Source organism: Chaetura pelagica, unplaced genomic scaffold (genome assembly GCF_000747805.2).
Source record: "Chaetura pelagica isolate M959 unplaced genomic scaffold, ChaPel_1.0 scaffold33, whole genome shotgun sequence".
NCBI lineage: Eukaryota > Metazoa > Chordata > Aves > Apodiformes > Apodidae > Chaetura > Chaetura pelagica.
Window position 1 is genome coordinate 348,596 of NW_009952874.1, and position 11,915 is coordinate 360,510.

The following is an 11,915-nucleotide window of genomic DNA, read 5'->3' on the forward strand; positions in this document are numbered from 1 at the left end:
CCCAGATTTGGACAAGGTAGATCCTTTTGTTTTGTGGGGGTTTTTTGGTTTATTTTGGTTTTGGCTTTTTTCCTTCTGAAATTGCTGCATGTTTGATTGATCTATTTCTGGCCTTTAGCTTAAAGCCCATGTTCTTATATACCATGTTCTGCTACTCTCTTAATGATAATTATTAGCAGCTCCCTTAAACCTATCTTCCAGCACTTTAATGAGCTTTTACAGGAGACAGATAATTTCTCTATTTACTTGTTTCAGATTCTGGAGCTTTGCCCTAACTTTCACAGAATGTAGATTTATCTTCCAGGTCTAAATAAAAATAAAGCCATGGGGTATTTCGTTTTCATGCTCTTCTGTTGCTATAACTCCTAGACTTTTGGGAGAGGCTACTGATTCACTTACCCTGGTATTATCAGGAAATGAGAGAGAGGAAAATCAGACCCAAATGGACAGCTTTTTTATTTGTCTTTTTACTTTTGGAATATAAAGGTCAGCTTTATCTCCCTTCACAAAACAAACAAACAAACAATTGTTCTCATTTCAACTGAAGATGGCAAAATTAAAGTAATGGGCAAATAGCTGACATCCAACAATCTTTTTTTACTGCCCTTCCTTGGTGGATTCAACTGTTATAACCTCACTGACATCATCTAGAATAAGCTATTTTTCTTGCAGTTGTTTCAGGGCAAAAGTGATTTGTTCAAATTCAGAAGAGCAGTTCAGTATGCTCTGTCTCTTAGAATGTTTTTAATATTTTGAAACCTCCAATGTGAAATGCTAAAAGCATTGTCAGACATCTGTTGTACTACGTAACATGGACACATTGTTACTGAACATTTCAAACTCAATATAGACAGCATTTCATCAAGTATTCATGTCTCATTTATCTCTTCTGAGTTGCTGAAGTTTTTCACATATGAATCAACAAGGGTGTGAAATACACTTTTACTTACTGGATTAGTTGCAACTAAGTCCTGATTGTTGGCAACTGCAGTCAGTGAAATTATTGTTACAACAGAGTTGCAAACAAAAGAGAAAAATAGATTTTTATGCAGCGTAATCCTTTGGCAACTCAAGCTCCTAGAAAAGAGAAACAAGAACAAATGAATACACGGGGGGACAACTTTGTGTACTTGGGGACTCTGAAATTTTGAAATACTCAAATTATTTATTTTATTAAGAAATCTTACATCAATACTTTCTTCAGCTCTAGCCCAAATTTTATAGAATGATGTGAAAGGTAACACCTTCCCCTTACCTCTTGTTTTTGGACAAAGGAGGCAAAGCAAGTAGCTTCAGTTCCAATATGTTTAATATGAAGGGCCTGCTTTGTAGTGACTATCTAAAAACTATTTGAATAGCAGGAACGTATTTTGGAAGATCTAGACCTTTTCCCTGTTAGTATCTAAAGAATTTCCCAGTTAGCTATCATTCCTGAGCTTCAGCTGTCTTACCCTACAATTTCATTTACCCAAACCTGTAAAGATTTTTGAGCACATTTCTTTAACTCAGTCTTGTCATTTTTCTTTGCTTAATCCTACAGCTTGGGAAATACTCAATTAAGTAAAATTCTGTGTATCTCACCTTGACTTTTGCACATAACTAAGTATATAGAATATATAAGTAAATATGGGGGAAGGAAACCACTCTAGAAACCAGTGCTGCCGTGCAGCACAAGAACAACCCTACATGAACCTCTGGTTGTCAAGTGTTATTTGCTTGAACAAAACAGAAAAATGTCCAATATATAGAACACAGCTCTGGACATGAATTAAATTATGAAATATATTCCATCAGGCTGTTTTATTCTGTCTTTGATTTTAAGGCCCAAAATACATATAAATTGGATTATTACAATATGCCTTTCTTATGTTCTTTGAATATGTAGGGATGGTTGGTTCATATATGAAAAGAGAGGCAACACTAGATTCCAACTCAGGGATTCATGTAAACAAGTCCTGAAGAACTCTGGAATTTTGTCTGGTTAAGATTCAAGGCACAAGCAAGGAAAAGCTCCACAGCTAATGGGGCCATCTCTCCGGGTCATCCAGCAGCTGTTCCTGTTGAATATTCAAACACACCCACCCACACCCACCTCCACCCATGCATAAAAGGATTGAAGGGATCACCAGACAAGAAAGCAGGACTGATGACATTTTAAAATGAAGACTGCTTTTGGTTAAAAAAAAATAAATCTTTTTCCTAAGCCTCCCCACCCTCCCTCTTCTGTTACCCTTCCTATATTCCTTTTTTTCTGACTGTTTTTCTTAATGACATAATATCCTTTAATCACTTAATTCTCCTAATTATGATCCAAGGACATTTGAAAGACCTATTGCTGGATTAAATCTTCTGCAGTAAAATAAAACAGAGTTCCTGCTAAATTACCTAGTTCCCTTCCTCTTTTGACTCCTGTATGTCTTTGGCATTAGGGAAAACTAATTTGTCCACTATTTCACAAAAAGAAAAATGGGTAAAGTTTTCAAAAGCACCCAGATGTGTTTGGGAACTCATTTTTTTAAGGTATTAAAATACTGCAAAATTCAAGCAGTGAGATCCACATATGGGGACATGGGGAACTGTTCATCCAGCCAAAAATAACTTTTAGGAACCCCCCTAACTCTCTATCCATCATCCATCACGGGCTGTTTGCCTACTCTTTCATCATAGTGTTGTTGTCCTCTTGCGAGCGCTGTCATGAAATTGGACAGACATTTGACATTGACAACTTCATTATTTCAGGTGGGTTTTTATGTTTGTTTTATTTTCTTTGAGGTTGGGAAGGGGACATATTTCAAATTGTAGCTCCCCTGTCTCTAAATTCACTTTTTCTAAAGTTTCTCTTGCCTTGTTTTCTTTATGAAAACCATAAAACTATTGTTAACAGAAGATTTCTAGTAAACATGTGTATGGTTTAGAGTATGTAACAGAAGGAGGAAGCAGAGCTGCTGCACAAGTTATTTTTATGTGTCCAGATGAATTTTCAGTGAGGAAATTCAGAGTTCCAACTTTACAGCCCATTTCATGCAATTAACCAAAAACTGCAGTCCACTCAGGGAACACAAGTCACTAACTGGATTAGTATTTCCAGTAAGATAATTTTCTGAAGAAAAAAACATTTTGAAATGAAAAAATAAAATTCCAAAAACCATCTTCAACTTTTCAAGATGCAAGTATTTTTAAAAAACTGTCATCTTTCCTATGGAGAAAAGTACTACCCTTCTTGTCAAACCCAAAAATATTCTAATGGTCACCAATCCAGCAAATATCTGGAAACTATCAATCAACTAACAGAATAAATTCTTTGGAAACATGACAAATTCAAAGGTACACAATAGGGAAGAAAATAAAAAGGTCCACCTGTTAGAGCTATGAATAATTATACAAGCTTCAGCTGATACATAATACATCCTGGTATTAATCTAGAGCCTTAAATACCCGTCTGGTACTAAAAATACTTGAGAGAAACTGAACATCCCGAGAGAACAGCTTGCAGAGGACTTGCTTTAGCTTCTTTTAAATTTTGTCATTTCCTTTTATATCCCAATATAACCACAGTCTAGAAATTGTGGTTTGTGGGTCTGGATTAATTCCATGTGGTTCTCTGAGATGATCCTTCTATCAAAGGGAGAAAAAAAAAATAAAATAATCCCTGGAGGGTTGGACAAACATGACATAGTTAAAACGGTAGCAAAGCCAATCACCTGCTTTTCCACTAAGTGCCACAAGCCAAGATGAAATTGGCTTGGTTTTCATATTACAGTACAGAAAAACCATGCTTTACCCTCTCTGAACTTTTAAAATCGTGTCATATTCCACATCTTTTTTGTTTTCTCCTGAGAAAGTCTATGTCAAAGCACTTCACACTAGGCATTTAGTCTGTTAAACTTTTTGTAACATTTATAGCAACAGTATAGCCCTTTTTAAACCAAAATCAAGCTTCTTAGAAGGTCTCAGACTTGCTTCCCTTGTTGATTTTGTGAATTTTAAAACATTTATTATTGTTTTTACAGGTCAAATGCAAATAAATTTATTTTAAAAACACAAATGTTTTGGTTTGTCCTCATGAAAAGAAGTGAGAAAATGCTGAAAAGTCAATACTGGATTTCACAAAGAGATGCAACAAAGCTGAAACACTGGTTTGTTGATGAGTTGTGGAAATGTTGTCCCAGAACTTGCGGAAAAGATGCATATCTAAATTGCATACTCTGTACTATACTAACTATAGTTAGTATAACTAACTATACTCAGCCTGATGTGACTAATTAGGATTTTGTAAAACAGGTATCTGTTACTCCTGCCTAATCAAGTCCAGAGCATAAGAAAACCAAAATCTGAGCTAGTTCCACAGTGGCTGATGTACATGCTATTGTGTATATGTTTGGGGAAAAATAATATGGATTCAGACAGTAGGGTAGAGTGGTAAGAAACAGGTAAGACAGTAGAGCACCTCAGTACTATCCAATAAAAAAGGAGGCAAAAATGTTTAAACTGGTGCCAGTTTAACAAGGAAAACCTACACTGTGCTCAAGTGGCAACACTTCTGCTTTCACCTTTCTACTAAGCCTTGTCAACTTCTTAAGAACAACAACAAAAAGATAAAGAAAAGTTCACAAAATGTGAATAAGTAGTCTAATCTTTATAGATATTTGCATTATATTACAAGTTGCTGTGACAGGGGTGATACACTGCTCAAACCTTCTTTCAATAAACTGTCAGTGGACATGACACAACTATCATAGACATGATAATGTGAATAAAAAAATAGGATTATTTTTATTATTCTCATTCTTACTGCAGCTCTTAGCCTTGCTTTCTTTAGTTTATAATATTTTGTGGCTACCTTCTTAGGAATGTGACTGTACCTATCATATGTCACCAGTATTTTGGCTTCTATTTCCTCTTTAGTTTGGTTGATGCATGGCATAGCCACACTGTAACTTATTAAAGAAACAGAAACCCAAATCCAACAAGCAGACATATTTTTCCCATTTTCCTATTTCCTATTTTCAACATATTCTACAGTTTTTGGTGTAAAGATTTGGTATTTTAGGTTTCTCAGAAAAGAAACCTAAAATTTTATGATGATATAATGTTCAGCGCCAAACCAATAAAACTTTCTTCAGCTTCAAAGTATTGAAACGAGGATTATTGCAGCCACTGATATTTGGTAAAATATTTTAAATATACTTACTTAAAATAAAAGAATATGCCAAGAGAAATCAGAAGTGATGCAATCGAAAGACCATGTCCAATGATGGCCAAGTAATACAAATTCAGAGCAGTCTGCAATACAAGAACAAAATCAAGCACCTGTGATGCACACAGAACTATTGTTGGCAAAGCACATACTTACATCTCTTCTAGCAGATAAAATTAAAATAATAGGATTAAGAAAATAAAAACATTACAGATAATGGTAAGTCAAGTCCAGAATCCTGCAAATCAACATCTTACTAAAATTATCTTTCTGTATTGTACACAAGACATCCATTGTAATCACCACCAGAACTTCCCTCTTATCAGTTAAAACATCAGGTTTCTAACATATACAACTATGTTTTTGATGAGTATTTACAAAAATCTACCTATTTATGCTACTGCACTGTGGCGTTCTTGTCTGAGGCTTAATTCATCTATCAACACAACACTTTAGTAAAATATGTGCTTCCTATATGAATTTATGTATTTTTCCTCCTACAAGTTATTTTCTTATAACTTAAAGATACTTCACTCAAAGCAAGCTGTGACTATGATATTGGAAATTTAGTTTGCATTCAGCATTTAAGGAAGTACATAAAAACATTCACAATTACTCAAAATCAGCAAAGACTAAACAGTCTTGTTAAATAAGCCAACAGCCAAATTACAGAATCATTAGAAGCTGGGTAGACAGAAAAGGTAAAAATGAGGAACCAGTAAATCAATATCTGGAATACATACAACATGTTATCATTAATTCTTTGAATTAATGACTTTATCAAATTTCACTAGTAACAAACCTCTTTCAGCCATGCAATGTGCCTCACAAATTTTCTCTTCTTGCATTAAAACTAAGACTTTTCACATAAATAAATGAACATTTTCAGGTGGAACCTTAAACTATCACAATAATACATAACTATTTGGATTCTATAGGAAGAATTAGAGCTTACATACAAATGCTCCTGTACTCCAAACTGCATGTATCCTCTGAAAATATCCTTCCAATTTCAGATAGACTAATTTCAGCCTGCTACGTATACTGACTTTTGAACTAAGATGAAAAGACTCCAGAGAAAGCTTTAAGAAGGTTCTAAGAAGAGACAATGGTACTTGCTAGAATTTTTCAAATTATCAGTATATTTTAAAATGCAGTAACTTAAAAAGAAAAGCAATATCTATAAGTGAAACTTTTCTAAAAATGTGGAAGTGAGAAAAAACAAGGGTTACCTCTGAACTAAAGCTTGGCTATGTACACATAATGACAGGCACTCAACCTGTATCACCTCCTCATTCAGTGGCCAATTTAGGCAAAGGATCACGTTAAGGATTTGGAAGATTTCTGCCCAATTTAGAACTGGCACAAAACAGTGGTACAGCAGGGACTGCTGCTGAGGGCAGTGACAGTAAGAAGTGAACAATGGGCAACAGTCACGTCTATTGTTCATTATCTAACCTGCCTTCTGAGCAAAGTGAAAGGATCACGTTGTTCCATGGAACAGCAACCAGAACCGTAGCAGGCAGCAAGCCTTTCTTGGGAGCTACTGTTGCATTTGAACAATAGTTTCCAATGTAGGACAGAGCTGAAATGTGCTGGCAAAACAGCTTGAGGAAAACTAGCTCATTATTCATAAAGAAGGATCTGCATCCATCTGCTCCTGTCCAAGTACAATTCTCCCAATTTCCAGCCAATTATTAGCCAGAATCAATGACTTAGAGTCTCTCTGCTAGTAGAATCAAACTGCTGTTAATCCACTCAATGTGTTATGATTTGAGAAAAAGCAATAGAGAAGCACCTCATTATCATCTATTACCACTTTCTCTCGACATGGCTTCTAGGTAAATACCCTAGAGCACTCTTTACAGCAAGGATGCAGGCAGTTAGGATTCTACTATATCTCAGTATTCTTGAAACAATTATTGAGAACTTTTCCATCAAGTCCAAATTATTTTACAGTCTATCCTGACTTGCATTTTACATTCCTAGTTCTTGGGCATTTACAGTCTCAATGTACTGCTCGATCCCATTTTCATAAACACGAAGAACAGTAGTGAACAGTTAGGGCGAGGGGTGCAAAATCCACAAGTTTACCCATTATATTCTCATCTATCACAGAGTACCTCAAGAAGAGGGCATCGGGAGGTTTACAAGATTATTATTTTTTTCTTTTTTGCCCTCTGAATCTCTCAGTGGATGGGGACCTTCAAGATAAACCAAAATCTGTAAAAATACCATCTATACAGATACACAGGGTATGCGCACGCACAGAAAACAACTCTCAAAGCATTTTGCTGTCCAGCCTGAGGTAATTCTGCATGCTTGCAAAATTTCACTTAAATAAACTCACAGTACAGGTTTTCCATTTGTGTGAACAGCTTAGTATCTCAGAAACTGAAAAAATGGCACTTGGGAGCCAGGACACAAGTCATGCACAGGAAAAGGATCACAAGGGAAAACAAACCCGATATAACACTTCTCATCATTTGTTTCCCATTGGCCTCTAAAGAGCCTGAGAAGAATTGACTCAAATACAGCTTGCCTACACTTTCGTAAAAAAGAAAAGCTTAGCTTTGCTTTTCACACTGGGGAAGTAAAAATCAAACATTCAAAGTCTTCTTAAAGCTGCCTTGAAGATGTATTAACCTAAGTAAAACTTTGTGCACCTTCTGAAAACCTCTGACTCTAAGTTAATGGGATAAACCTGTGCACTCAGCACTTACTTCTGCAGATGTGAAAACCTCCTGCAGTTCTGCAGAGCTTGGCCCCTGCTTCCAAATGACAAAATGTAAAACTCTGCTCTTAAGAAGGCATGCACTCTGCTCACCAGTAGATGCCTGTGGGTGACTAGTACCCTTATATCTGAAATACCCATAAACAAATATATTGTTCATATTATTCAAGCAGTAAAAAAAAAAATCCTGCAGTTCTGCAGAGCTTGGCCCCTGCTTCCAAATGACAAAATGTAAAACTCTGCTCTTAAGAAGGCATGCACTCTGCTCACCAGTAGATGCCTGTGGGTGACTAGTACCCTTATATCTGAAATACCCATAAACAAATATATGTTCATATTATTCAAGCAGTAAAAAAAAACAACAACAAACAGCTGTAAAAGACAAAGCAGACGGGTTGGGTGTTTTTCTTTAGTCTGTTTTGTGCAATTAATCCTTTTTATTCAACATGCTTTTTTTTTGCATTCTGATGTATCATCAGCTAGTTTTGATATTTGTGAAATTTTTCAGATCAGTTTATTGGCACTGGTAAAACACATTGATTCTTTTCCTACCTTCACTTTTTCATGCGTATAGCTGTTACACTGGGTGTAGTTTGTCCAGGTCCTGTTGCTTTCTGGGTGTCTAAACCAATTCCCACTTGGATCACAGATCTTCGTAACTTTTTCTACAGTCAGTCAAAGATGATGGAAAGAAAAACAAACAAACAAAAAAACATTCAGCACTGAAGTTCTATTTCCTGATGCCCAGAATTTAATGAAGAAAGTTTGGCAAACAAATGACAGCTTTATTAATATGACTCCAGAGACATTGCTTGTTACTAGGAATTCTGAGAAACTAGTGGCTATTGCTTTTTCTTGCCAAGGGGATCTGATGTTTTTTTCTTAAGAAAACAAATAGATTTCCCTCCTCCAATCCAGTAAGTATCAAAATATATCAAATTGTTACAGAACTACTAGATGAAGTGGCAAGAATATTTAAAGGGCCTGTGCAACATCCAAGATCTTAACTGAAGTCTGACATCCTACCACTGTAAACTGGGATTGGACAGGCAGGAAAACATCAATAGAGAAAGTGCTCAAAAACCAAACTGGGAAACTCCTGGGACCACATAATTTCTATCGTCAAATAGAATGAGGCACAAAAGGATCCTATGAAATACCAAATGCAGGAGAGAGACAAAACTAGAAGTCTGATGTTTTCCACATGCTCGCAGATGCAAAGTTTAGCCTACAGGAACAGGAAAAGATCTGCTTACAGGAGAAACTCCTGTTGATTTCAACTGCTAAACTGAGGTAAAAGAGTAAGTAGTATTGCTCTTTGTCAGAAAGGAAACAACTGTGATCTAACTTTCTATTTCCTCATCTACAGAATCCCACAAGGATATATTTCAGAAAAGAAAATAAGTAACTTGCCTGTTTTCTATGTGATAAAGGGAAAATGCAAATAATGGATTTGTTATTACTGAAATTCTGGAGCATTGGTGACTTGAGTGAGGCAAACAGGAGGTATCAAGCACCCCAAACCTCATTCTGTTAAGACAGATGTTGGTGTAGAAGCCCATTCACACTTACCTGATGGGTTGAAATCCTGAAAGTAGTCAGGGCAACGCTGTACTGACACAGTTCCAGCAGCAACGTCACTCCAGCACAACCAGCCATCCCACGTCCTGTTACAGTAAGCACCTGCAAACAAGTAGAGACCTTATAATAAAATAACAATGCTTCTTCCATAATCATCTTTCAAAAGTAAGATGTGAGACTGCATAAGGCAAGTTTCTCACTTGTAGCTATGAGAAAAAAAGAAAACAGAAACATGATTTAGCAGTAGTTAATTAAAACTCTGCTTAATAGAAGTAGTTCTTTATACTTCTTTGAACGTTCTTTGAAATCCACCTTGAAATTGTCTGCATTTACAACCCACAAATCTAGAGCACAGTGGGCAAAACTGTAAATCAATTTAGGCTAAATAATGCGTATTAGCAAAGAGCCTTCAGCTTGCAAGGACCATTTCACTGACTTTACTTACATTTCGGATGTACATCAAGCCTTTGCATATGTTTACTAGTTCACTGAAAACACAGTGGTGTCCTAGAATCCACCAGGAAGCCTGGCTGGGAGGCATCCACTGCTAAACCTGCAGCAGTCACTGTGGACAGACTCTTCTCTTAAGTGCTCCAAGGACAGGGAATCCACAGTGCCCCTCAAGTGCCTGTTTCAATGCCTCATTGCACTCACACAAATTTTAACATCATTCTCCCTTGAAAGAGACCAGGGGTTTGTGTACAAACCCTTTCCAAAAAGGCACGCAGAATGACACACCCTCTCTATGGATTTGAATATATTTTTAGTATCTTCCTTCAGTTTTCTTTTTAATACTTAACACCCTCCATCTCAAAGAGTGCATTTTTAAATCATATAATTCCTCCTCTTCTCATCTGAAGATTTTCCAGTTTGTCCAGATCATTCTGAAGTTGTGATGCCCCAGGCTGGGCATGAGCTTACAGTGTCATACTCACATCTCTTCTTGCCTCAGAAGCCATTCCATGTTTCCAGAAGTTATCAAGTCAGAAACAGTGAAAACAGTGACAGGTACAATTACTGAGGTTAGCTCTGAATGTTACCAGAAAAGTATTAATGACACCAACACAAACCTCAGGGGAGGGATATTATGTGGTTTAAGTAGTTTCAGTTTGTAAAGGCAGATGACCAGAGAGGCATTATAAGAGCATAAAATGAAATAAAGTGCTAAGATTAATTATATTTTTATCAGGATAGCTATTTAAATCAACATTTCCTTATGAGAAACAAGAGCTTTGTATTAAGTAAGAAGCCATGCTATGGGCAGTAATAATAGAACATATCATTAAATCCACAAATCCCTAAGTAATGCTTCTAAAAAATTGTACAAATACAGTTACAGCCTGAAAAGTTATTGCTACCAAGACAAGAAATTTGTATTATTACAGGATCCTGAATAACTGTAATTATATCTGTTAAACATTTGCCTTTGTAAAATGTTATAAGAAACTAATCTCTACCTTCTTTCCTATGAATAGGGTCTTGCATAATTTTCTGGTAGCATTCATACTGTGCTGTCATAATTTTATTCCGTGTAACACTCAGTGGAGCCAAGTCCTCTGTCATGTTCTGGTGCCCTTTGGATGGTACAGCAGTGGCAAAAAACTAAGAGGAAAAAGACGTTATTTTAGCAGGTCATGTATGAACTCCACTATAAATTTCTTAAGGCCCAAAACTTTTAAAATATACTTTAAATATTATTTTACTCAAGGAAGATTATCTTTCAGTCTCATTACTGACAATATGATTTTGTGTTTTTCTAGTTAATTTAGCAATTGTTGCTACTGAATCTTGACAAATACTTCCTTGAATGAACACGGGGGAGGAACAAACTGCAGGTTTTGCAAATTATAACAGAAAAATTCACAGAAAGCACTGAGGCAATGAAAAGCATATAAACAGCTTTTGCAAAACCCAGTAAAATGTATCAATGTTACATTAGTCTAAAAGGCATTTCGATCAGGCCCAAAATGATCCTTTATGAAAAGAGACTTTCCATATACTGCATGCATGGAAGTTTTTGGCTTGTTCAGATCTTGTTCAGGGTTTCTCTGTAGCTTTGTGAACTATAAAATCAACTCTCAGAATATATAAAAAAAATTATATTCAAAAGACAACACCAGCTGTTATAGTTCTTAAAAAGAAAAAGAAATACCAAGAAAATGGATCTTGATCAAAACCCAAAGCTTTTAAGTGCATTAAAAGTTAAATATTTTGTGGGAAGCTACTAAGTTTCACGGAAAAAAACCCCTGCAGATTGAAATGCTGTTCCACTGTCATACAAGGGATGAAATGACAAGTTCCAAGGATATCCTCCCAACCCGAGCTAGAAGGCTCCTCCACTCCTCCTCGAGTCTACACAGCACTGCCTGTCACTTGTCAACTGTTCCTGTGAAGTCCTCTGCT

The 11,915-nt window shown here is 36.1% G+C and overlaps 1 protein-coding gene across 1 annotated transcript in view; it reads right to left on the reverse strand.

Annotated features, from left to right (window-relative positions):
• The window catches only part of CALCRL (calcitonin receptor-like), a 22,776-nt gene that overhangs the window by 10,605 nt on the left and 256 nt on the right, over nt 1–11,915 (reverse strand). The window contains exons 2-6 of the mRNA XM_009995228.1: nt 10,970–11,114; nt 9,504–9,614; nt 8,484–8,596; nt 5,192–5,283; nt 951–1,077 (exon numbers count right to left, since the gene is read on the reverse strand). Coding sequence (XP_009993530.1) covers nt 951–1,077; nt 5,192–5,283; nt 8,484–8,596; nt 9,504–9,614; nt 10,970–11,114 — 588 coding nt within the window. The remainder of the gene's footprint in view (nt 1–950; nt 1,078–5,191; nt 5,284–8,483; nt 8,597–9,503; nt 9,615–10,969; nt 11,115–11,915) is intronic.